The sequence below is a fragment of the Bactrocera neohumeralis genome, chromosome 2 (assembly GCF_024586455.1).
Source record: "Bactrocera neohumeralis isolate Rockhampton chromosome 2, APGP_CSIRO_Bneo_wtdbg2-racon-allhic-juicebox.fasta_v2, whole genome shotgun sequence".
In the NCBI taxonomy this organism is placed as follows: Eukaryota; Metazoa; Arthropoda; class Insecta; order Diptera; family Tephritidae; genus Bactrocera; species Bactrocera neohumeralis.
In genome coordinates this window covers 53,038,312-53,060,454 of record NC_065919.1, presented here as the reverse complement: position 1 = coordinate 53,060,454, position 22,143 = coordinate 53,038,312, and the positions used below count along the sequence as shown (strand labels likewise).

Below are 22,143 nucleotides of genomic sequence, written 5' to 3'. Positions count from 1 at the left end.
AGTGTATTTATATGCAGATAGATAGTCAGAGAAATCTATTATGTTCCGATAAATTTAAGCTTTATATTAAATATATGAAATTTATTTTAAGAGACAGATATGTAATATTCGCATATACAAATTATTACACAATCCAAAAATACCTCAAAAAATCTACCCCACTACGAAAATATGGCAGTTGTCTAACGTAAACAAAAATCAGCTGTTCAGCAACACAGCTGCATCTCTCTTTCTGACTGTAGAGTCAGCTGTTGAAATATAACTACTCTCTCGTTTTGGCATTGCACTTAAACATATTACAGTGACTAAAAACTGGGCAAACATACTGATGAAATCATATATTCATAAATCGAGAACTGAAACGAGCAACGTAATGAATTCAATATTGAACATTTTAATTGAGTGGCTATTTGTTACAAAATAAAAATAAAGTAAAAGTGTGGCTTGTTTGTTTAAAGAAGACTTCGTTAATATGCTATGGTTTGCATAACTGTATTTAATTCTATTTAGATAAACAATATCGCCATTGTTTCAGGCAGCTCTGCATAAATTTATTTACTATTTATGCTTGACATATAGTAAGTACATGCATGGCACATAGTAAGTATAAAATAGGGGCAGTGACTTCGCGTCAAGACCCACTGTGCTATCAACAAATCCCAACAATCAAGTTAGCTCCACAGCTGAAGCGATTGCTCACTAGCTGGTTTCGTCGTCGGTGTTTATTATGTGCGTTGTTTGTTCCATTCTGTATTCTTTCTTAAACGGCTTTTATTTTTACAATTATTCGTAGTTGGAGGAAAATGGAAGTTTGACCTGTCAAATTGTGGATAACAGATAATTTTTTTTCATTTTAGTAGTCAATCAGCAGAAAGTTTTGTAGTAAGATTAAAGTCTGTGTCTATATATTAAAAATAAATTATCACGCAGTCTATCAACAACTACTACAGTATCCAACGTCAGCAGCATAATATTCAGAAATGAGCAGTTATTAAATATATGTTACACGAATTGGAATCGTAATTTTCCTACCCGTGAAAAGTGAAGTAAAGTGAAAAGTAAAATAAATTGAAAATGAATGTGTTGTAAAAAACAGCATAAAACATTTAATGTGAAGTGAAAAGACGGCTAATTTTTGGCTGCAAAGAGTTGGCCGCATACTCCGTACAGTAAGTGCACAAAATAATCAAAAATCGCATTGTTAATATAAATTTTAATAAATCGAGTGCTGAGTTAGGTAGATAGACATATGTATATATATGTATATACATTTGTATTCATGTGTAAGCATTTAATTGTGATCTGTATACATATGTAAGTGTACGCATGTACATATGTACATATGTATGTATATACGAATAGGTGCTGCAATATTTCAAACCTACAAGACTATGATGTACATATTTAGATTGATACTTTAAATACGACCGTATACAAGTCCATTTATATGAATGTTGATTTCGTAGTACCTATATTCACTTCCTCTGCTGTTGCACCGAGGTAGACATTAAGGATTTAACAAGAAACAAGGATCAGTCGCATTGTATTCTGTGAATTAAGGAATAACCTTCACTTTGTTACAATTACAAAATGCAATTTTGTTATTAGGTATCGTCACTACCTATAAAATTTAGTCATTCAATTCTTCGAATGTATGTATGTAAGTACATATGTATATATGTATTTATATCAGTGGAGCAGCAGTAGGAGTAGTGGATATGACACTGCTACAATTGCTGGCAATATGTAATGTGTATAATGAGCAATCATACATACATATATCAAATATAATTATGTAGTTGCATATATAGTACATATATTTACTTGTAATCATATTGTGTGATGATAAGAACATATTTGACGTTTAGTGAATCTATTTTATTTGTTTAAATCTATTTTTGCAAAGCATGGATAATATAAATACCATACATATGTAACACGTTCTCAATCGTCACAGTATTTTACGAATTTTTAAAAGTGTATTAGTTGAATTTTATAGTTTTTTTGTACATATGTTACAATGTACATATGTTAAATGTTTTAAGTAAAATTATATTTTTTATTCAATTGTTATTGTTTAATTGATTAGCAATTTATTAAGGATGATCTGAATATAGCCGTATGTGTGTACTGTCTTATATGTACATACATATATACAGATTGAATTTTTCATCAATAATACCAGGTCGATAATACCGAAATTGCTGCCAATGTTTTATAACCCATCTATTTCTTTTTATTTATTAATTGGGCAATTTTAAATGTGTATTCAAGTATTTTTTATTAAATTAAGATTTTTCTATTAGGACATTAATGGTAATAATATATAGGAAAATTCAGAATGGACATGCTTTTCTTATTATTCCTTTTTTTTTTGTTTAAAAACTCCCAGAAAATCATGAATCTGTTATCTGTCTATGAAGATTAATTTTGTTAAATAAAATTTAGTTTTACTTTATATTATTCGTATATTAGATTTATGTATACTAACATAATGTGAAAAGGAAAAATTAAGAGAGTACTCATGTGAATATGCGTAGTATAAATTTAAATAGAAAATATTTAAAATTAGATAATTTCAATCGTACATAACTACATAATATACTATATCTTATTTTAATAATATGTATTTTTTTATTTACAGATTTGAAGACCAATACTAAAGTTTTCTATACCAAATATTGTAGTTGGTTATAAGAGGACTCATTTTTAGGACATATTAACATACTTATGTATGTATATATTTTGCACGTCATGTGTGTAACGTACCTTCAAGAATGCGCTTAACATCATACTGCCACAGTTTTACGGTTCCAGAATGTGATTATGTTTTTTGTTTCATGGAAAAAATCATTGTGTGGACATAAAATAGATCCCGCATATATGTAGCTTTTTCAGTGAAAAGAATAATGCACAAACATTGATACATACATTTTTTAAATTTTAATGTTTTAATAAAACCTGCAAAACTGACTCCAAACATGATACAATCAACCCAATCAACGCATGGTGTTAGCTCAAATCTCTATCACCAGTTGGTGCAACGCGAATTGAATCTGTGGCCACAACGCAATCCTCGAACATTTACTGGGCATTTATATACGGAGCGCTATCGAGTTGCAAATAATTTATATAAGACTGATTTGCGAGCTCATTACGGCTGTGTAAATGCTATAGAATTTTCATATGGTGGAAGATATCTCGCATCAGGTAAGATATACATACATACGTGCATACATATGTACATACATATGTAAAATAAAGCAGCAAGATAAAAAGGTATTAATTGGCTTTTTTATGAGAATAGATACAAAAGTATATACATACATATATGTACATACATATGTACATATACGGTCAGTTTAATTATTTATTTTCGGAAAATTTTTTTTTTCAGAACAAAAGTATAGTTAAGCATTTTCATTTCATATTTTTTTCATATTTAAATATATCCGATATCGGAGGTTAAGACGAATGAGCAGTTTCTTAAAATCAAACGGACGCGTACACAATTTTAGATCGATATCTTAAAAACTGAGTGACTAGTTAAACAGACAGACGGACAAAAAGACGGACATGGCTAAATCAACTTAGTAGCTCGTCACGCTGCGTGTTACAAGCTTCGTGGAGAAATTAATATACCCTGTTCAGAGTATAAAAAGAAATAAACATAACAACAAGAATATTTACAAATAATACATTTTTAATCGTATCTCGTATCATATTATTTTTAGGCGGCGACGATAAACGTGTACTTATATGGGATATTGAAAAAGCAATTGCCCATCATGGACGCCCCCGTGTATTACAAACGGAACATACCAGTAATATCTTCTGTTTAGGCTTCGATCGTTGTAATCGTATTGTATTGTCTGGTGGAAATGATGATTTGGTAATAGCACACGATTTTGAGACGTAAGTTGAGCTCTTTATCACAATAATTCTTAAAACATAGCATATTCTTTTGTAATATATCTTTCAGCGGTAAACTTGTCAATGTCTTCAAACACAATAATCCTGTGTATGGTCTATCCATTGATCCGAAATGTGATAGTATTTTTGCGACAGCATGTGAGGATGGACAAATTTTAGTGTTCGATCAACGGGTTGACACGGCCGATCCTTTAGTTGTAGCTCAACAGCACACATCATTTCATGCAGTTGAATTTCATCCTGCTGGTGGGAATTTTTTAGTCACTGCTAATTCTAAACGAGGAGCTGCTTTTTGGGATATACGCAAACCGCATCAGTAAGCTTAAGCTGACTCCTTATTAATTAAAATATAATACATTTTTTAATGTTTTTTTGTATCAGTCCTGTTATACAATATGGCGGTCAGGTGGATGATCCACCTAGTTGTATGAGTGTGCGTTTCAATTCGAATGGAAGCCTTATATTAGCTCTGCGTCGTCGTTTACCACCGATCCTTTATAATACACAATCGCCGGAACCGGTTTGCACATTTTACCATGGAAATTATTATAATTCATGCACCATGAAAAGTTGTACATTTGCGGGAGAAAACGATGAATTTGTCCTATCTGGTTCTGATGATTTTAACCTTTATGTATGGCGTGTGTCCGATGTGAACTGTAAGTTAAATATTTATGTCCCTTTATGAAATCGATAAATATTTAAATTTGAAATGACTTAAATAGTGGAGAGGACTGATCAATGGGTAGAAAATACGCAAATGGTGTTATATGGGCATCGTTCCATTGTTAATCAAGTTCGCTACAACCCACAAAAATGTCTGCTGGCATCTTCTGGCGTTGAAAAAATTGTAAAAGTAAGTTATATCACACATATTTATATATTAAATAGTTATTTTACGACATTATATAACTGCCATTTTTTAACATTTGCCCTGTTTTTAGCTATGGAGTCCGTTTTCTCAGAAAGACTGGACCGGTTCGTTGTTGGAAAAAGCAACTTGTCCCGAAAACCCGAGGGAATTGTATTTACCTTATAATATCTCTTCAATGTCTACGTCGCCACATAGTTGGTCACATATGTCACATGACTATAGTAGCCGTAATACCAACGAAGATCCTCGAATGATGGCGTTCTTTGATTCGCTAATCCAACAGGAAATCGAAAGCTGGGATGCGGACAGCTCAACAGACTCCTCACATAATTCAGACGCCACTCATTCATGCTCCAGCTCGAATGATAGTTCAGATAGTAGCCTAGATGATGAAAGTGATGACGATGACGATGATGATGATGATGGTGGTGATGGAGGCGATGCTGTTACTGAGGTCATCAGTGTTCCCGTCAATGTACCTAATGGAAATAATGTAATACGGGAACGTCCCACAAGACATGCCAAACGACGTCTCACTAAACGAAAAGGTTTATTTTAATACTTAAAAAAAAATTATTTTTTTATTTAATTTTATAAGATTTTCTTATTCATTCCTTTTTTTCTATTTAAAGATCTTAAACGTCGTAAATCAATCTATAGAAAAAAAGCTAAACCTCAGCGTCATGCTTTTGCTAATCGCATTGCTTACTTAATTGCCACCAAACGCAGTCGCCTAAGGCGTTTAGCAATAAAGGGGGCGTCTTTAGGAAATAGGCGACCTTACAAAATTATAAAAGTATGTGATAACAGTACAAGAAAATGTGAGGCCAGCTGTAGCAAATCGATACGCTCGCGTTCACAAGTAAAGCGTAACCAACCATCTCACCGACGTAGTCACAATTTATCACGTAGAAATAACTTTACTACCGATCAAGATGTGTTAAGTGGAACTATTGCATCTACCTCAAGTGCAGTGGCGTCTGGTCAGGCGATAACCAATACAACATCCGAAGCAACAACGATAGCAGGGAGTACAAGCAGTCACCGTTACCAACGCCGAAAATATAAAAAGCGTAGTGTCTATGGTGAGTTCCTATATAATATATACATAGTATAATATACATATACATAGGTATATATTATTATTTTTTTTATATTTTACAGACACATCATCAGATGATGGAAGAGAGATGTCCGCTTCTATTTCAACTATTCCTAGCAATGCTCCTAGCACAAGCACTGGAATAACCACAACACTGAAGGGTGAGTACTTAATAAAATTATAATAGCTTTAAACAACAGGAAACTTTATTCAACAAATTACCAACTTATATAATTATTTAACCACGATTTAGTTTCACTGTAATTTTATACATTCTTGAACGGTTTTATTTATATATAAAATTGCTTCAAAATGTTAAAATCCCAATATACTAAAACGGGTATATTTTGACATTGCTGAGGTATACTCGATAGTATATTTTTAATCAATTTTATATATAAATAATACTCACTGATAGACATATTCAGCATACAACTTCATGGAATAATGAAAATCATTATAAGTGGTATATGGGAGTTGTGGGTAGTATTAGCCTGAGTTTTATAAAATTACCTTACATACTATCACCTTATATACATATATGGAGTAAAGTCAACCGGTTGTCAGAATATCTTGATATTAGTTATATGGGAGATTGGGCAAGTTTTCGGCCGATTTTATCTATTCAATGCATAAAGATGCTAATAACGATGCAACACCCACCTAATTTTATTGAAATAACGTCCATATTTCCCAAATATATGCAGTATAAAGTAAACCGGAAGTTCGAAAATACTTATATTAGGCATATGGAGGCTAAGGGAAGAATTGACCTGATTCAAACCATTTTTGTCATGCAGACACACATGAGTTAGAAGGACACTCTCTCCGAACTCCAACAATATATCTCACAGATTGACAGTTATTTCCAGTAAAAATTTAGCACGAAGGATTGGGGTCTCCATATTTGGTAATTGGGGTCTTGAATAGTTATGAACCGATTTTTATAGATTTGAGATGGCATATATTAAAAGCTCTATTTGTTTCGTTCTGGAATATAGAAATGTCGGGATAATATGACCGACCAAACTTTCAAATCTGTCAAGTGGTTCCGGAGATACATACATATGGGGGTTTCCTTTAATATGGGCGGTGTCACGGCCATCAGTTTTCATCAAAATATCTTAATTTTTACTCAAGTTACGACTTGCTTTGGATCATTTATATGTACTGTATATAAATATACCCCAACAACCGTTATATATAATATATTCTTTTTATTTTAAAACAAATTTTTAATTGCAAATACCGTATTAAAAAAATGTCATCTAAAGCATATAATTAAGGATTAAAAGTATCATACTCTGTAGCAACTAAAGTTGAGCAGCTAATACTCTAAGTCACTTGGCGGGCAACGTATACATTCAAATGATTTAAATTGTGACAAAAAGCACCCGAAAATTGTAATTAAATTCTCCGAGTAAATGGTTTCAAAAAAATATATTTTGCTAAGTTGCTAGGACTGTCCTTTTAAATTTTTTTACATCAAGTCGAGAATATGATATCATGTAAATGGCCGCCGCCACTCTTGATTGTCATTTGAGTATTTTTTATGACATTTTCCATCACTTTGGCCAGAACTCTGGAGCGGTCAAATCAGGCGATCTTGCTGGCCTGTGCAAATCGCCAAAACGGGCGATTAGGCGCCCGGGAAGTGCATCCTTCATCATATCGGTTGTGGCACGCAGTGTAGCGTACCATTGTTTATTTACGTGTATTTCGCATGTGTTTACTACACAAATGTCAAAACAGAACTGACATTAGAGGTCAATCGCAAAATTTATAGCATCTTTTGATCATCTTCTGACTTTTGCGCCACCCTGTATAAGCGCGATCTGTCAACTAGTTTTTCTGTCAACTAGTATTGATGAATAATTAAATATTTTGCGTTTTATTTGCAATTTCCGAGTACTTTTTTTTCACAATGTATATTTGATCAATGTTTCTATATTTGGAAATAAAAACTAAATTTTAAATTTTTACCAAATATGTACTTAAATTAAAATTTTTAATTTTTAATCTCAAAGAACTTGGATGAAATTTCAAATTTTCATTAAAAAGTAAAATAAAATTTTTTAAATTAATTTTTAATCCAACATGCTTAACTAGAAAATTCGCAACCCTTACCATGAGTATAAAGGTTTATTTGATACTAAAATCGCATATCAAACGAAAAGTTTAAAATTACGAATAGCATAAGAGTTCGTAATAGTAATGCCTACATGTGAAAAATTTATAATCTTGTTAATTATGTATGTCGCGTTGTCAGAAATAATCTCGAAACCTTACTCCACTTGCCGTTAGAAAGCACTAATCAGTCAAAAAGTTTAATATTTCCTTTATTACGTCATTCAACACATGCAAAATTTCTTATTAGAAATTCGAGAGGGACAGTCACAGACTAAACAATGAAAATAATTTTCCGAATGACCGTTACTTGACTCTCGTCGTGCGAATTTTGCAGAAAACTCTAACTTGCTTGCAGTGTACGATTAATTCTAAGAACAACACAATTGTCGCCAACATACTGCCAAATATGATGGTGTAAAAAGACAACTGCAGATCATTTAGTGTTAGAACTTTCCATTTGTCGCCACTCTCGTCCAGGTATCCCACAAAATTTCGAGTTTTAATCCTTGCTTGATACTTCGTATCTGCAATCCAATGGTCAATAAGTCCGGCTTGTACAAATTTAAGCAAGAATATATTTATGCTCTTTTCCAATGGTGAGTGACTAGGAAGCAAAAAAGCTATATTATAGCTTTTGGGATATTCGGGTATTTTATGTATTTTCTTTGTTAAAAAATAGTGTATGTCATCGAGTTCGAGTGAAGAAGCTCGAGTAACAGATGCAAATTTTCCGCCTCTAGCCATCGTGTGAATAAGACGCTCTTCTAATTCGCCAATTAAAAGTAATTTCTTATGTAAATTCTGATATATTTGAGAGCTATGACCATAAAATAGATCGTCTCTCATAGCTCCATGCTTAATATATATTCTTATATTGGCTTCATCTAGCTCTTTCATCGTATTGATGTCCTTGTAGTGCAGTGGCCGTATGTAGACTGTTGCCAAACTTGATTCAAAAAGTGCACCGAAGATCACACTCACCAGACAGAGTGAAGCTATAAAGATTCGTTCTGATATAAAGGGTGGATAACTTACAATATTAACACGCACCCACATCACCCACGTATCTATAAAGATGCGTATATACTGCAGTTTATGTTTTTGCGTTAGCAGACGACTTTCCTGTGTTTGCAATTTTTGCAATTTCAATGAAACAGATCCTTTTGTCGCAACACTCAAATTTACTCGCCTTAGCAACATCCATATAAATGGAGTGAGCATTCCGACGAATATGAAAGAAATCCAAATGTCGATATTCACGGCAAATAGAGGGAGTATAGATTGAGGTATACGACTAGCTTTTTTCACATAACAACAAAGTTCATCAGTATATACAGGTGAAGTAAAACCAATATCGCGCGTTAGATAGTCCTTTATAAAGAATCCAGCTAATATAATATCCATCTCAAAGCGTATCATTCGTCCAAGTGCACCATTGTAACTGCCATTCTTCGAGCGTGTGCTGCAAATAAATTAAAAAAATGAAGTCCATAATTCAATTAAGAGTAACTGAAGATCTTTATAGTAGATACTTTTTTTATATTAAGACAGGGTTCAGACGAGGACTCGTTTTGTCACTCCCTATCGGCAAATTCTGTTTTGATGTTTTGTATTCACACGAGCGACACGAGCCCAACAACTTGAGTCGGACAATTTTCTGCATTTTCTTTCATATCACGTTCTCAAATTCTTGTGCTCTTCGCTTGTGATTACCTAATTTTTGTACTTATTTACCTTTTACTAAAACATTTCTTTTATTTGCTTAATTCATATAAAACATAGATAATAACAAAAAAATTTCGAATATAATGTAAATATTCTTTTGAACCCAAGCACTATTCCAAGCAAAATTCCAAAATAAAAAGGAATACCGAATTGCGTCGCAGCGACCTGTTAGGAACAAGAACAAAAAGCGTGCCACCCGAACATGAGCGACACGGTCCCTTCGTATTCCCTTGTCGTACCCTTGCATGCAAAAAACGGTTTGGGCGTCAAACATAGGGCTCCCGAAGTTTAACTTTTGTTTTGTTTTATCTTTAACTTAACAAGCAAACAGAAAACATTATTTTTAATAAAAATACAGGGTTGTTGACATACCCGAAAAAGCCAGCGTCCGGCCATTGTAGATCCATCGTGAAATTCATTTTACTTGCCAATAGATAAGCCACTTTGGCGTCAGCCCCCGTTGCTCCAATTACTTTTTTTGACGTTTCGTTCATAAAAATTTCTATATCGGAATAAACGGAGTGGAAAATGTAGGTGCGGAGTGGATACTCATGAAAATTAAGAAAAATACTCTTGTAGCTTTCTTCACCCAAACTAGTCATCACACCACGTTCTGAGCCAATTTTTGGAAAGGGATTCAAAAATAAGCATTCTATGCCGCTATTGTTCATGCTATTCGGGATTATATAAAAAATCTTCAATGCTCCACGTTCTATCCATTGTCGCCGAGCCAAATTCAATAATTGCTATTTATCCGGTTGATCCAGCAAAATATTAATTAATACGCCCTTGCGTGAAACATATTTATTTAAATTCATTTCTAAGTCTTTGCTATTCATCACCATAGCCCAGTGTCGTCGTTGACTGGAGTGAAATTGCTCCTTTATATCACCCACACTCAGCTGAAGTGAACAGTATACTATTTGCTGTAAAAACTGCTGCACAATACTATTTTCAAAGTAACTTTCATTAAACAAATGCACGTTTAGATAATCAATTCCTTGCAAAAGTTCTCTAAAAACACCAATTTGTAGTTGATCACTGTCAGAGGTCATTTCAATTGGACCTGACATCAAGTCTAAAAATGTGGGTGTTGCGATCGGCTGGGCTGTAAGGAACTCAGCCGTGTAGAATGCAAAGTAAGCAGTGACTAAAAAGCGATTTCTAAGCTCCTGCATTACGCGTACTTATGAAAAATGAAATGAGCTTGCTTTTGGCATAAAGGCTCTATTTATTGAAAAGTCTTTGTCAGGATATATGTACACATTCGCATTTTGTATCTCAATATACATATGTATGTGCACACGTGCATACATACTAACAGTCAGCACTTTGCTGTTGCACCTTAAACGCGCCTATCATGGCACCATTGGCACTAGAGAAGTTTTGCAAACAAATAAATTATAGGTTGTTGACAAATAATTGACAGAATCTTTGTTTGCCCCTATACAATTTGTGTCAGGTGTCAACTTTATTGAATGGATTGTAATATGCAGTTTTCCAAATTTAGCTGCTCAATCCTTATCGCTGTTTGATATCGGTTGCATAACCACACTCCACTGCTGCGCCTACTATTCAAAAATACTCATGAGCCAGGCATTCATTAGAAAGGCATGTGGGCGTTGCTTTTACCGCCCACAAAACGATAGTATCTTTTGTGACTTTGACAATTTTTGCCAATTGAAGAAAATTAATAACAAATTTCCCAATAAGTATGCAAAGAGAACCTTAGAGAAATGTTCGTATTACAATGAACTGCCTACACTGATTATAACACCAATATGACAATAACCAAATATAACCCATACAATTAGGGAAAACTTAATCTTGTTGAGGGTGCCGGCTTTCATTCGATTTACTTTAGGCCAGAAGGATCTTGCGACCGCAACCCGTAAGAGGACAGCGCAGCTCCAGCCCGTCCCCACTCCAACGACGGCGAGGCTGGGCTGCCTTTCCTTGACAATTCTTCAGCTTTACCGTTACCTGTGATTGATTCCATCTCCCTTGCAATTATGATAGTATGAAAAAGATCATAAAATTATTTATAAAGAATTAAAGCGTGCGAGGATAGCGGCACATGTTCATTTAGACACTCAGCTTCGCTTCTCTGAGTTGATTACAACTCTCGCGGCCAAAAGGGTTGGCTATGTCGACGTTTGCGATGTACAAACTGGCTTAGAGCCCTTAGTTCTGATGAGCGTTGAGAAAACTCTCCGATTTTTTTTAGTTCTTTTGTAGCCTTTTCTAATGCTTCCGCCACACAAGTAGAAGTAGAACATGGTGTCACAGAACCACAGGAAACTTTCGGTGAGGGTACCCACATTTTTGTAGCTCCTCTACAGCTGTACAAGGCAATTTCTACATTTTTGCTTTCTCCTATATATTATTATGCTCCAAGAAAGCTTTCTATCTATGATGAGCCCTAAATACTTCATCTTATCCGTAGGTTGGAGGCAAACGTCTCCCATACGCTGCAGTGGTATCTCCGGAAAATTATTAAGTCTTATTAATAATTAATTATTTAATTACTAAGTAGATATTATATTATTTTTATAGTCATTATTAACCACGTCAATTGCATTTAAGTGCTAATTTCATGATAAAATTGCACATGCTGCAGAAAATAACAAAGGAGAGTTTAAGTTGTTGGGGTGTTGGTCCAATATATGTACATACATATGTATTTATATTAAAATCAGTCTTGCTAACAGAAATCTCTATAAGTATATTCATCACATAAGTCCTGCATATAATAGTAATTAATATTTTCTTGATAATACTAATCAAAATTTGTTTGCTTAATTTAATAAAGATATCTTCCATTTATATATACATATGTACATACATATGAGTTATAAACTCAACCAAAGGGATGAAATTTAAAATATTGGGTATTCGTTTTGAAGGAAAAGTAACTAGAGACACGATGCCTTTATTGGGCAAATCAACTAGTTAAATTCAAATGAAAAGTCTGAAATCACTGTAATATAATAGGTAAAGGGTTTTTGAATAGGGCACTATAAAAGTAGACCGATAGGTACAGCGAACGGCGCCATATTTTTCCCCGCTGTTTTTACATGGCATCATCTTTAAGAGCGCGGTTTTTAATAAGAATGCTACACAAGTTTCATTAAATAACACAAAAACGGTTTAGGAAATTAATTGATTCTTTATTCCTGTGAAAGTACATTCGTTAGAACTCCATGAGCCACCATTGCATCCCGAAAAAATTACGGTTTGGCGCGATTTATGGGCCGACGGCGTCACAGGGCCGTACTTCCTTCGTGATGATCAAGACCGACACGTTACTGTGAATGGAAATCCCTACCGCTCAATGATAACCGAATATTTTTGGCGCGAATTGTATGATATGGACTTGATTCTAACAGAACGGCGCCATCAGCCACACAGCGAATATCCCAATCGATGTATTGGAAACCAAGTTTAGTAAACGTGTTATCTCACGAAATGGCTCAGTCAATTGGCCGCCTCGATTGTGCGATTAGACGCCGTTAGAAACGTTTAATGAACTTCGTACGAATATTGAACCTGAAATTGCAGCAGTAGCGGCCGATTTATGCTTGAAACCGTTGAAAATTGGGTTCAGCGTCTGGACTTCTGCAAGCGTGCCAGTGGTGGCCATCCAAAAGAAATCGAATTTCATACATAATGGCATCGAATGTACTTCCACAGGAATAAAGAATTTCATTGATATCCCAAACCGTTTTGGTTTTATTTAACAAAACTTTTGTAGCACTCTTATTGAAAACCCCTATATATGAAAAGTTGGTTGTTTTGACTCAATATAACATATTTTTGGAACCACGGAATATTGTAACCAGGAAAAGATGTTATCTGGATGTAGCAGGACGCAGATGACCTGCCAGAACACCGCTCTCTGGACTACAATATCATATCAGGAGACATCTGACCCACATGCTCTCTCTCCATGCATGGTTCTGCTCGCGTGTTTTCGCAGAAGCATCCCTGCAGTCACTTGCTTGAAACGGCGACGCCTCCTAGAAACATCAGCAGAATATTACTCGTAACATGTCGAAGAACTGGAAAATATATCGACGAAATTTAGGACGCGACCAATATTCCGCAGGTACTGAAGGTCATTTACAGTGGAGTATTAACACCTCTATTGAGTCTCTCCCAGTAAATAGTGTACTTGGTGTCCAAACACTACCCATGGCAGAACAAGAGCTTGAGTAGCCACCTGAACACAAAATTAGCCTTTGCGCAACTTCGTTAGTTAGTTAACTTATTGCTTTTCTCAAGCGGGATCAGGATAATCGTTACAACAACAACAACAATAATGTCAACCGGAATTTCAATCTGCTGATGGTCATACCATATATTTTGCAAAACAATGTAATCCTTTTGAACACCATGTTTATTTCCCCCAACTTGACCCATAACTTCTTCTTCTTAATTGGCGTAGACACCGCTTACGCGATTATAGCCGAGTTAACAACAGCGCGCCAGTCGTTTCTTCTTTTCGCTTCGTGTCGAAAAGGGGGGTCTCTCATCCCAGGCTGTGTTTTCTTTTTCATTGGAATTGTTTTTTACGTGGCGGGTCCCAAACCCAGCGCACAACCCTATGCAGGGGATGTTTCGCCTTCTCACATTAGCTCGCCTTCGAACGGATGTTCTGCAGGCTACCCAGAGGATACTTGGTCAAAGACCGGAAGTAGTGAGCTGCTTGAGCCATGTGTAAAAGAATCGTTTCTGGCCACTCCCAAGTGAATGGCGATCAGAGAACTTTCCTCACTTGCGTGAACTTCTACACATGACTCCATCCTCCTTGACCCATAACATAGAAAGTAAATATCTCGGTGATAATAATTGTTACAATACATTTCTTTATTTTTTTAACATATCTGAACATGGTAATTTGGTATTTAGGTTATCTTTCCACTTCACACTTTCTGCAACAACCACGAATACCGCATTATATTCCATCGTCTTTCATTTTAATCTTCGTACATTTGCTACATCTTTTGAGACAGAACTCAATGATTAATGACAATCCGGCCAGAGAATTGCCCAATATAACCACATAGAACGCCAACTGTAAATCGTTAACCGTAAGCACTTTAAATGTATTGGTTTGCTCGAAATCCATGCTGCTTTTCATTATATCGATGTCAACTGCGGTTTTCATGTCGTTGATCCATTTTTTAATTAGTCCCAAAGAAGCGAATTGTAGGAGCAAATTGTTGATAGCTTCCTCCCAGGGGGCATCTTTCGGTATGACATACGAAATGGTATAATCTTTTGGACATTCAGGTACAATATAGACTTGCTTTGACAATATGAATTGCAGAGATTCTAACAGCAGCGAATTGGCGCGTGAGACTCCGGCTTTTCCACCATTTTTGGCAATATCCAATATAACATCGGCGTTTAAGTTCTGCACATGCACTAATTTCTTATTGAGATTTGCAAAAAGTGGAGATGTTTCGCTAAAAAATAGATCATCCGCCATTGAAGAGTATTTGTATATGATTTTTAGATTACTCTCATCAAGTTGCTGCAATGTGTTTATATCGTTATAATATAACGGATGTATGAATACAGTAGCCAAACTGGACTCGAATATAGCGCCAAATATAACGCTGACCAGGCAAAGTGATGCTATAAAGATGCGTTCCGAGTTGAAGGGCGGATACTGCACAAGATTCACACGCACCCAAAGCACCCAAGTGTCTATGTAGATTCTGACGAATTGCCACCACTGACTACGTTCAAGCGGTGTGTCGGCGCACTTTCTAATGTTGAGGTATATATTTAGTTGTCGTATTATGCACCATATTACACAGCATACGAAAGCGGTCAGTATGAAACCTAACCAAACGTCCACATTTACCGAAAACAGTGGTAAAATAGATTGCGGAACGCGCTGAGCTTTTGGCACGTAAATGCATAATTGATCATCGTAAACGGCTACCGTAAAATCCATGTAATCTCCCACCAAATAATCTTTTATAAAGAAACCCGTGAGACACAAGTCGATCTTATCCTCAATAATTGAGCCAATCGCACCATTATATTTACCATCTTTCGAGCGTTCACTGTAATATGAAGAAAACCATATAGTATCAAGCGCGGTCACAATAACAGAAACAACAACAACAACAATAAAGTCAACCGGAAGTTCAGTCTATTGATCGTCCTAGAGAATATTATTTGAATATAAATTCAATGTTTCAATTTAGTTTACGACAAACCGACAAAACTCGCCCAAATACAAACAATAGTTTTTAAGATAACCGTGTTCAAAAAATCTCGATTTGTATTCATATATGTATATGTACATACTACATCAGCTGAAAGATTTTTGATCTCGATTAGAGTGGTTATGAGGCCTTCAAATTTGGTTTTCCAGCAATCCATAAGATTAGAAAAAAATAAAGAGGATACTGTGGATGGGCGACCAGTTCATAGCATAATCTCTTTAGTTTTTCGGTCACATAACCTGAATGAGTCAGAGCGGCGTTGGAAGTATTAAATACAAATCCAAGATTTCCACCAAATATAATAAATGTAGCCTCATTCTAAAACCAATCCTTTGAGATCGTTCTGAAACTTTGCCTCTATTTAGATGAAGCTTAGTACTCTAAGGGAAGAATAAAAATTTTTTTTTACCGGCGTGATCTTTTGGTTCCATGTTGTACATGCAGACAATTGTCTAAGATAAAAGCTAACTTTGGTTGCACCGAAACTAAAATACGCTTCACAAATAAAAAAGTTGTCCATACAAGAACTTGATTTTGATCGGTCAGTTTGTATAGCAGCTATATTCTATAGCGGTCCGATCTAAACAATTGTTCAGAAATTATATGGCTGTCTTGGACAATATTCCATGCCAAATTTCGTAAAGATGTCTTGTTAAACAAAAAGTTTCCCTACAACTTCATGGCAAACCCGTAATATACCCTGTCAGGTATAAAATATAAATAAGAACAAATTAATGTTTTCAACAAACTAGTATTGTAAAATATACATACCCAAAATAGTTGGGATCTGGCTCTTGCAAGGCCATTGTAAAGTTCATACGTTGTTGTAAAAGTTCTGCCACACGTCCATCCACGCCATATACATCCTTAATCGATGGATTGCTTTTATTAAAATATGGGCGGGCATAGACTGATTTGAAAATTTGCACACGCAACGGATAGCCATGCATGTCCCGAAACAGTGCAGTATCCAGCGATTCACTGTGCTCATAACGAACAATTTTCCCATAGCTTTGCCGGGTATAATTGTAGTCAAAAGGATTAAAATAAAAAATACCTTCAACTGTGAGCAAGAAATTCTTGAAAGCTCTATATTTAGTCCATAACGTATTTAAAGCATGAAGCACATTACTATTATCTGCCGGCAATTGCGTGTCACTGAGTATGAAAAAGAATACTCCCGCTCGTTGCACAAAATGCTGCGCGACCTTGGCTAGTTGCTGCGAATCAGTCATAATCACGAAACTATCGCGGTTACTTTTAACTGACAATGACAACTCCGTCTTATTGACAAGATCCAGCTCATCATAGACTTTAATAATTAGTGGCAGATTGTTATGACGAAGGAACCAACGCACATATGGGTTGGCGTCATCGCTTTCCAATTGCTTCGCACGTAGCAACACATTGAGGTAGGGTATCTGCCAGGTGTATCTATGAAGTTCCTCTCCAATTTCTTCAAAATTCATCGCTGTAGTTGTTGTATTTGAAATCATGTCATACTGCCATTGTTGTTCTATTTTAGCCTCTATACAGTACATTGGAAGTAGTAATAAAACATAGTAAATCATAGCTTCATGTGTTGTGCGGGGTACATACAAAGTATCTGTACATATATTCAAGTATAACGAAAATTCCGAAACACCGCGCTAAATAACACTAGCAAGCACACTGTCTAGATGTTGACTCTTACGATCCTTTTATAATCCCATATTTATGGTGCCCTGTAAAGTGGTGCACATAGTGGTATTTGCATTTTACCATATTCCCCAACTGCAGTTTGGCGTCTCCTTTTGTGTGGGCCGCCAATAGTTTTGTAAACAAACAAATGAATGTTTTCTCAAAAGGGTGTCGTTAAATAAATGTTGCCCAATCGCAACATACAGCACACAGAGATATCCAAATATTCCTTACGCTTACACCTTTCCTATAATAAATGCACACATTTGTTTATTTACAAATCAATTTTTTTGCCACCTGTAAACGAGACATATCGCTTTATTTTGCAACTTCTAATACACATATTTGTAAGTATGTGTTTATATTTAGGAGTCCTATAGAACTTTGAATGCTTATTTACGCATCTCATAGTAGCTGACAGTATCAAATTCAATGATTGATTTACTTTTGTACACATTAATACATATACTTATATTTTGATTGGAACCAATAACACTACTTACAATTTTGACACCTGCTGGATCACAGCGGATTGCCAAATTTTACTCATTTAACAACTCCAATGATACTAAACAAGAATCAATTTAAGGCCTTACATCGGCTCCGTCAGGTAAAAAACAGCCTTTTTCAACAATTTTTTTCTCATATAAAAAATTAAATATTTTATTAGAACTTTTTATTGTTACAAACATACACTTTTAATAAAACAAATTGCGACGCCATTCCTGGTGAGCCCTCGGGAAAAAGATGTAAAGTCAAAAAAAAATACGCGTTTTAGTTAAAATCTTAACTTAGAACTTGGACAATGGAAAAAAAACCGAAAATTGCATTTTTGGCAGACATTTTTTCAAAGAAACGAAAATTTTGCGAAATTTTTTTTAAATAGTTCGTCCAAGTTTTTAAGGATTGTATCTCAAAATTTCATGAAGATCGGTTAAGTAGTTATCGAGAAAAACGCGTTTAAAGACGGGGCACTTAGCCTAGCTAGCTAGCCTCGAGCGCACAAGTTCTCAAGGCTGTACCTCCGAAACTATATACTTGAAAATTTAGCACAATATTCTAGAAGTGTTGTAGAATTTAATAAGACAATAAAAAAAATCGATGTTTTGAAACCCGTAAACGCAAGTAACCCCTCAACCCTTAAAAGTCCACATTTTTGTTTAAAAAAAAATATTATGTTAATGTTTAAATGAAAACACATTTTTTTGCAAAGTACCAATATTATGTGGACAAAAGTTGACTAGCTGTAGTCGGTTTTAGGAAAATGAGCCAGAAAGAAGGTTGTTAATTGTTTGTGTAATAAAAAAATATACTGAGAGCAACTTTTCAACTTAAGAATAATTAAAATTTAGAAACTTGTTTTTTGGTCGAACATCCACTTTGCTAAAATATAAAAAAAAGTTAAATTTTATTTCTGAAAAATATTTATAGAAAATGGAAAACAGATAAATAAGGTATTTCAATAATTTTAAAATATTTTTAAGAAGTTACGAGTATTTTGTCCGAATACAAAGAAAACAAGCTTACGAAAAATTAGAAAAAAAAAATTGTAGAGCTCGTAAGAAAAAAACAGTGGTTTGCAGAATTGAATATGAATAATATTAAAAGCTTGATATTCACTTCTTCTCATCTATATAAGGTCCTCTTCCCCCAAGTGGGATGGCAAATGGAGTGATCTGCTAGCTGTCAATACAACTGAGACTTACTTGGTGGAAGTTCCACAGGCTATGATTGTGGTCTTTTGACATGCTTTCTTAACAAAACTGCGACTCTGATTCGTATAATACACGATGAAAATTTCCTCACCACATACGAGTATGTATGTACATATATTGTAAAAATGTATAATATATTTATGGACTTCCCCGAATTAGACCAATTGAATCGCGTATAAGCTTTCAAATGTGGCGATCTTGAAAACTAGAAGGTTAAATGTGTGCCTGTGCTGTAATCTCACAAGAATCTTAACGCCTTGCCTCGGACTTGATTTGATATTTTTCTAATATTTAACTACTTTTTAGGTGTGCACGTGCTATTCATACAATATCCAATATAAGGCGTGAGTAAATATCATGTAAATGCCTAATCAAATGGTAATCTATTATTTGCACGCCTTTTCACTTATTTACCTATGCCGCTGAGGTATAACACTAATAACGTTGCTTGCGGCTTACATTTGTATATCGATACTCAGTTAAGATTTTACACTCTCTTTTTTGTCAAAAAATATTTTATGAACTAACTAAAAAAACATAACAGTTATATGGACAGGGAACCTCCTAAAATGTATATTTTGTGTCCGAACTTTCGTCCCAAAGAATGTTTGTCGCACACTCAATTTATTCGACCACTACTGTTTCTTACAAATCTTATCGCACTAACTTTCAAATATGTACATAACCCTAAGGAAATTTGTTTACTCACTCTCGCCAGAAATTCTGTAGCCATTTGTTGTAATACAGAATAAAAAGGAAAGTCTACTCATTTTCATCGACAGACAGTGTGAAAATCCGTCAGTAGCGTAAAACTTGCTACTGCTACATACATACATATGTACATACAGATATTTACATAAATTCAATTGTCTGAAGGTTCATTTCCAGTTTCTTTGGCTTTATGGTCAGCAAGTTCGGTACTTTTGCTACTTATGTAAATTGTTTATTATAAGTCGAAATTCCCTTTTATTGCTTAATATCTACTAAATGAATATGAAATTTATTTCTTTCAGATGATATAATCCGTTTAAGGCAACAACAGCAAAACATAATTGACTCTGACGAGTACGAGGACGACGAGGAGCCGTCGTCATCATCGTCAGCGCTTCAACGTCGCAGTCATAATATCGCCGATGTTGAGGTCGATCCAACAGTGCAGCCGACAAAAAAATTAAATGGCGTACGTCGCATTAACGACGCTGCAGCCAGGGAGCGCACCAACATTCTTAATGAACCGAATATGAATTCAGAACGTCTGATTAGTTTTAGCGTGGAGCGTGTCATTAATCAACACTCTCCCATCCACTCGAACGCCACGCAAGTGACTGAAAATCCACAGATATTATCCAGCGACTCTTCTTCCACAACACCAATTATCAATAATACCGTGTCTAGAGCAATAGAAACAACTCAACTACCTCAAACACAAAACGCAGATTCGCTATTCAATATTAGTAACATTAGCGATGGCAGTGTCAATATCAATCACAACAATATTAATAATAGTAGCGGGAGTAGCATCAGCCAGATTGTCATGCCAAATCGCCGGCGTCGTGCACACATGGCGTTTTCGGACAACTACTCCAGTCATTCGAATTCCAGACTATCGAACAGTAGTTATGCCGATGAGGCAGTCGAGTCATCAGCCTCATCTACATATATTGTTAGTGACGTAGTTCCTGAAACCAATGAAAATGGTCTAAACGGCAGCAATATTGGGAATAGTGGCAACGACGATACCAGACATAGTGCACACATTTATACCACGCCACTAAAACGACGCCGGATTACCATAATACCGACCGGTGATGACGGCGAGGCTGCTTCTGACACCGAAATCGCTACAAAGTGGAATCACGATAACAACAATAGCAACAGCAGTATGTTACATAACGATCATGACTATCCGATTAGCAGCAGCAGTATTCATAACGTCAACAGTCATAACAGTTTCCATCACAACTCAATGGAACTGAATGGAATTTGTGTAGGCGATGATACGTCTGAGGTGGCTGCAACTAATTTACAAAAAGTACACCACAGAAGGATCAGCAATGGCAGCTTGAATAATAATACTACTAACAATGCTAGTCACCACAATTACGAACTAAATCGCGAGCATAGTGCGAATGCACATCACCAACAAAATGCCACATTGTTACTTCGTACACCCGATAGTGGTATAAGTATAGGTGCCACAGTTACACCCGGCCAAACGAGCAGCATTTGCCCCAGTTCAAGTGAATCGACAACCAGTCGCTGGCATCACAGTAACGGTGGCGGCATGCTTAGCAGCGATGGTGGGACAACACCCAACAACAGTGGAACTGTAATCAGTCATCGCATGCTACCGCTTTGCGACGACAACTCGAATGCAACAATGGGATTGTTTCAGCAGAAAGTTGCGCGTGTACGGCGCAATTATCGCAAAAAATTTGCCGAAGACTCTGACGAAAGTGATTAATTGACTGAAAATGAAAATACATACCTACAAACAAACAAAACGGTTAAGAAAAACACATTTTTGTTTTGAATAAGAACGGAAAGAGTTTATAGTTGGTCCACTTATACTTATATGCATCAAGATTTGAGCTATTTTCTAGTAGCATCCGACGTCTTTCACTAAAAGCACTTAAACCAGCTGTATACAAAATGATGATTCGCCTCATTCTTTGGCTAGATAATAATAAACAAAAAAGCAGTAACTCATTAAAATTAACTTACATACATACGAAACAT

At 35.4% G+C, this 22,143-nt stretch overlaps 3 protein-coding genes across 4 annotated transcripts; 1 reads left to right on the top strand and 2 right to left on the bottom strand.

Annotated features, from left to right (window-relative positions):
* Nucleotides 1-701: 701 nt before the first annotated feature.
* Nucleotides 702-21,944, top strand: LOC126750815 (DDB1- and CUL4-associated factor 5). Its single transcript, XM_050460547.1, has 10 exons — nucleotides 702-1,169; nucleotides 2,645-3,210; nucleotides 3,735-3,915; nucleotides 3,983-4,249; nucleotides 4,315-4,592; nucleotides 4,659-4,789; nucleotides 4,878-5,355; nucleotides 5,440-5,892; nucleotides 5,972-6,070; nucleotides 20,418-21,944. The coding sequence occupies exons 2-10, from the start codon at nucleotides 2,982-2,984 to the stop codon at nucleotides 21,866-21,868; spliced, it is 3,567 nt and encodes a 1,188-aa protein (XP_050316504.1). The 5' UTR covers nucleotides 702-1,169; nucleotides 2,645-2,981; the 3' UTR covers nucleotides 21,869-21,944.
* Nucleotides 8,231-10,944, bottom strand: LOC126750837 (uncharacterized). 2 transcript variants are annotated; one of them, XM_050460588.1, is made up of 3 exons: nucleotides 10,137-10,944; nucleotides 9,090-9,501; nucleotides 8,945-9,034 (listed from the first exon to the last, which is right to left on the bottom strand). In XM_050460588.1, the coding sequence occupies exons 1-3, from the start codon at nucleotides 10,433-10,435 to the stop codon at nucleotides 9,017-9,019; spliced, it is 729 nt and encodes a 242-aa protein (XP_050316545.1). In that variant the 5' UTR covers nucleotides 10,436-10,944; the 3' UTR covers nucleotides 8,945-9,016. The 2 variants fall into 2 exon arrangements, with proteins under 2 accessions (XP_050316544.1, XP_050316545.1); XM_050460587.1 differs by having other exon boundaries at nucleotides 8,231-9,501.
* On the bottom strand, nucleotides 14,701-20,174 carry LOC126768042 (uncharacterized). The gene is made up of 3 exons (XM_050485907.1): nucleotides 20,114-20,174; nucleotides 16,781-17,615; nucleotides 14,701-15,844 (listed from the first exon to the last, which is right to left on the bottom strand). Exons 1-3 carry the CDS (start codon nucleotides 20,172-20,174, stop codon nucleotides 14,722-14,724), a joined length of 2,019 nt encoding a protein of 672 aa, XP_050341864.1. The 3' UTR covers nucleotides 14,701-14,721.
* Nucleotides 21,945-22,143: the final 199 nt, after the last annotated feature.

Excerpts from the sequence above, each read along its gene's own strand:
- LOC126750815 (XM_050460547.1), top strand. The coding sequence starts at position 2,982 with ATGATACAATCAACCCAATCAACGCATGGTGTTAGCTCAAATCTCTAT. Across the intron at positions 3,211-3,734 it reads TGGAAGATATCTCGCATCAG|GCGGCGACGATAAACGTGTA; the intron begins GTAAGATATACA and ends TATTATTTTTAG. Across the intron at positions 5,356-5,439 it reads ACGTCTCACTAAACGAAAAG|ATCTTAAACGTCGTAAATCA; the intron begins GTTTATTTTAAT and ends TTCTATTTAAAG.
- LOC126750837 (XM_050460587.1), bottom strand. The coding sequence starts at position 10,435 with ATGAACAATAGCGGCATAGAATGCTTATTTTTGAATCCCTTTCCAAAA. Across the intron at positions 9,502-10,136 it reads CCGGACGCTGGCTTTTTCGG|CACACGCTCGAAGAATGGCA; the intron begins GTATGTCAACAA and ends ATTTATTTGCAG.
- LOC126768042 (XM_050485907.1), bottom strand. The coding sequence starts at position 20,174 with ATGAGTAGACTTTCCTTTTTATTCTGTATTACAACAAATGGCTACAGA. Across the intron at positions 17,616-20,113 it reads CTACAGAATTTCTGGCGAGA|ATACTTTGTATGTACCCCGC; the intron begins GTGAGTAAACAA and ends ATATATGTACAG. Across the intron at positions 15,845-16,780 it reads CCAGATCCCAACTATTTTGG|TGAACGCTCGAAAGATGGTA; the intron begins GTATGTATATTT and ends TTCATATTACAG.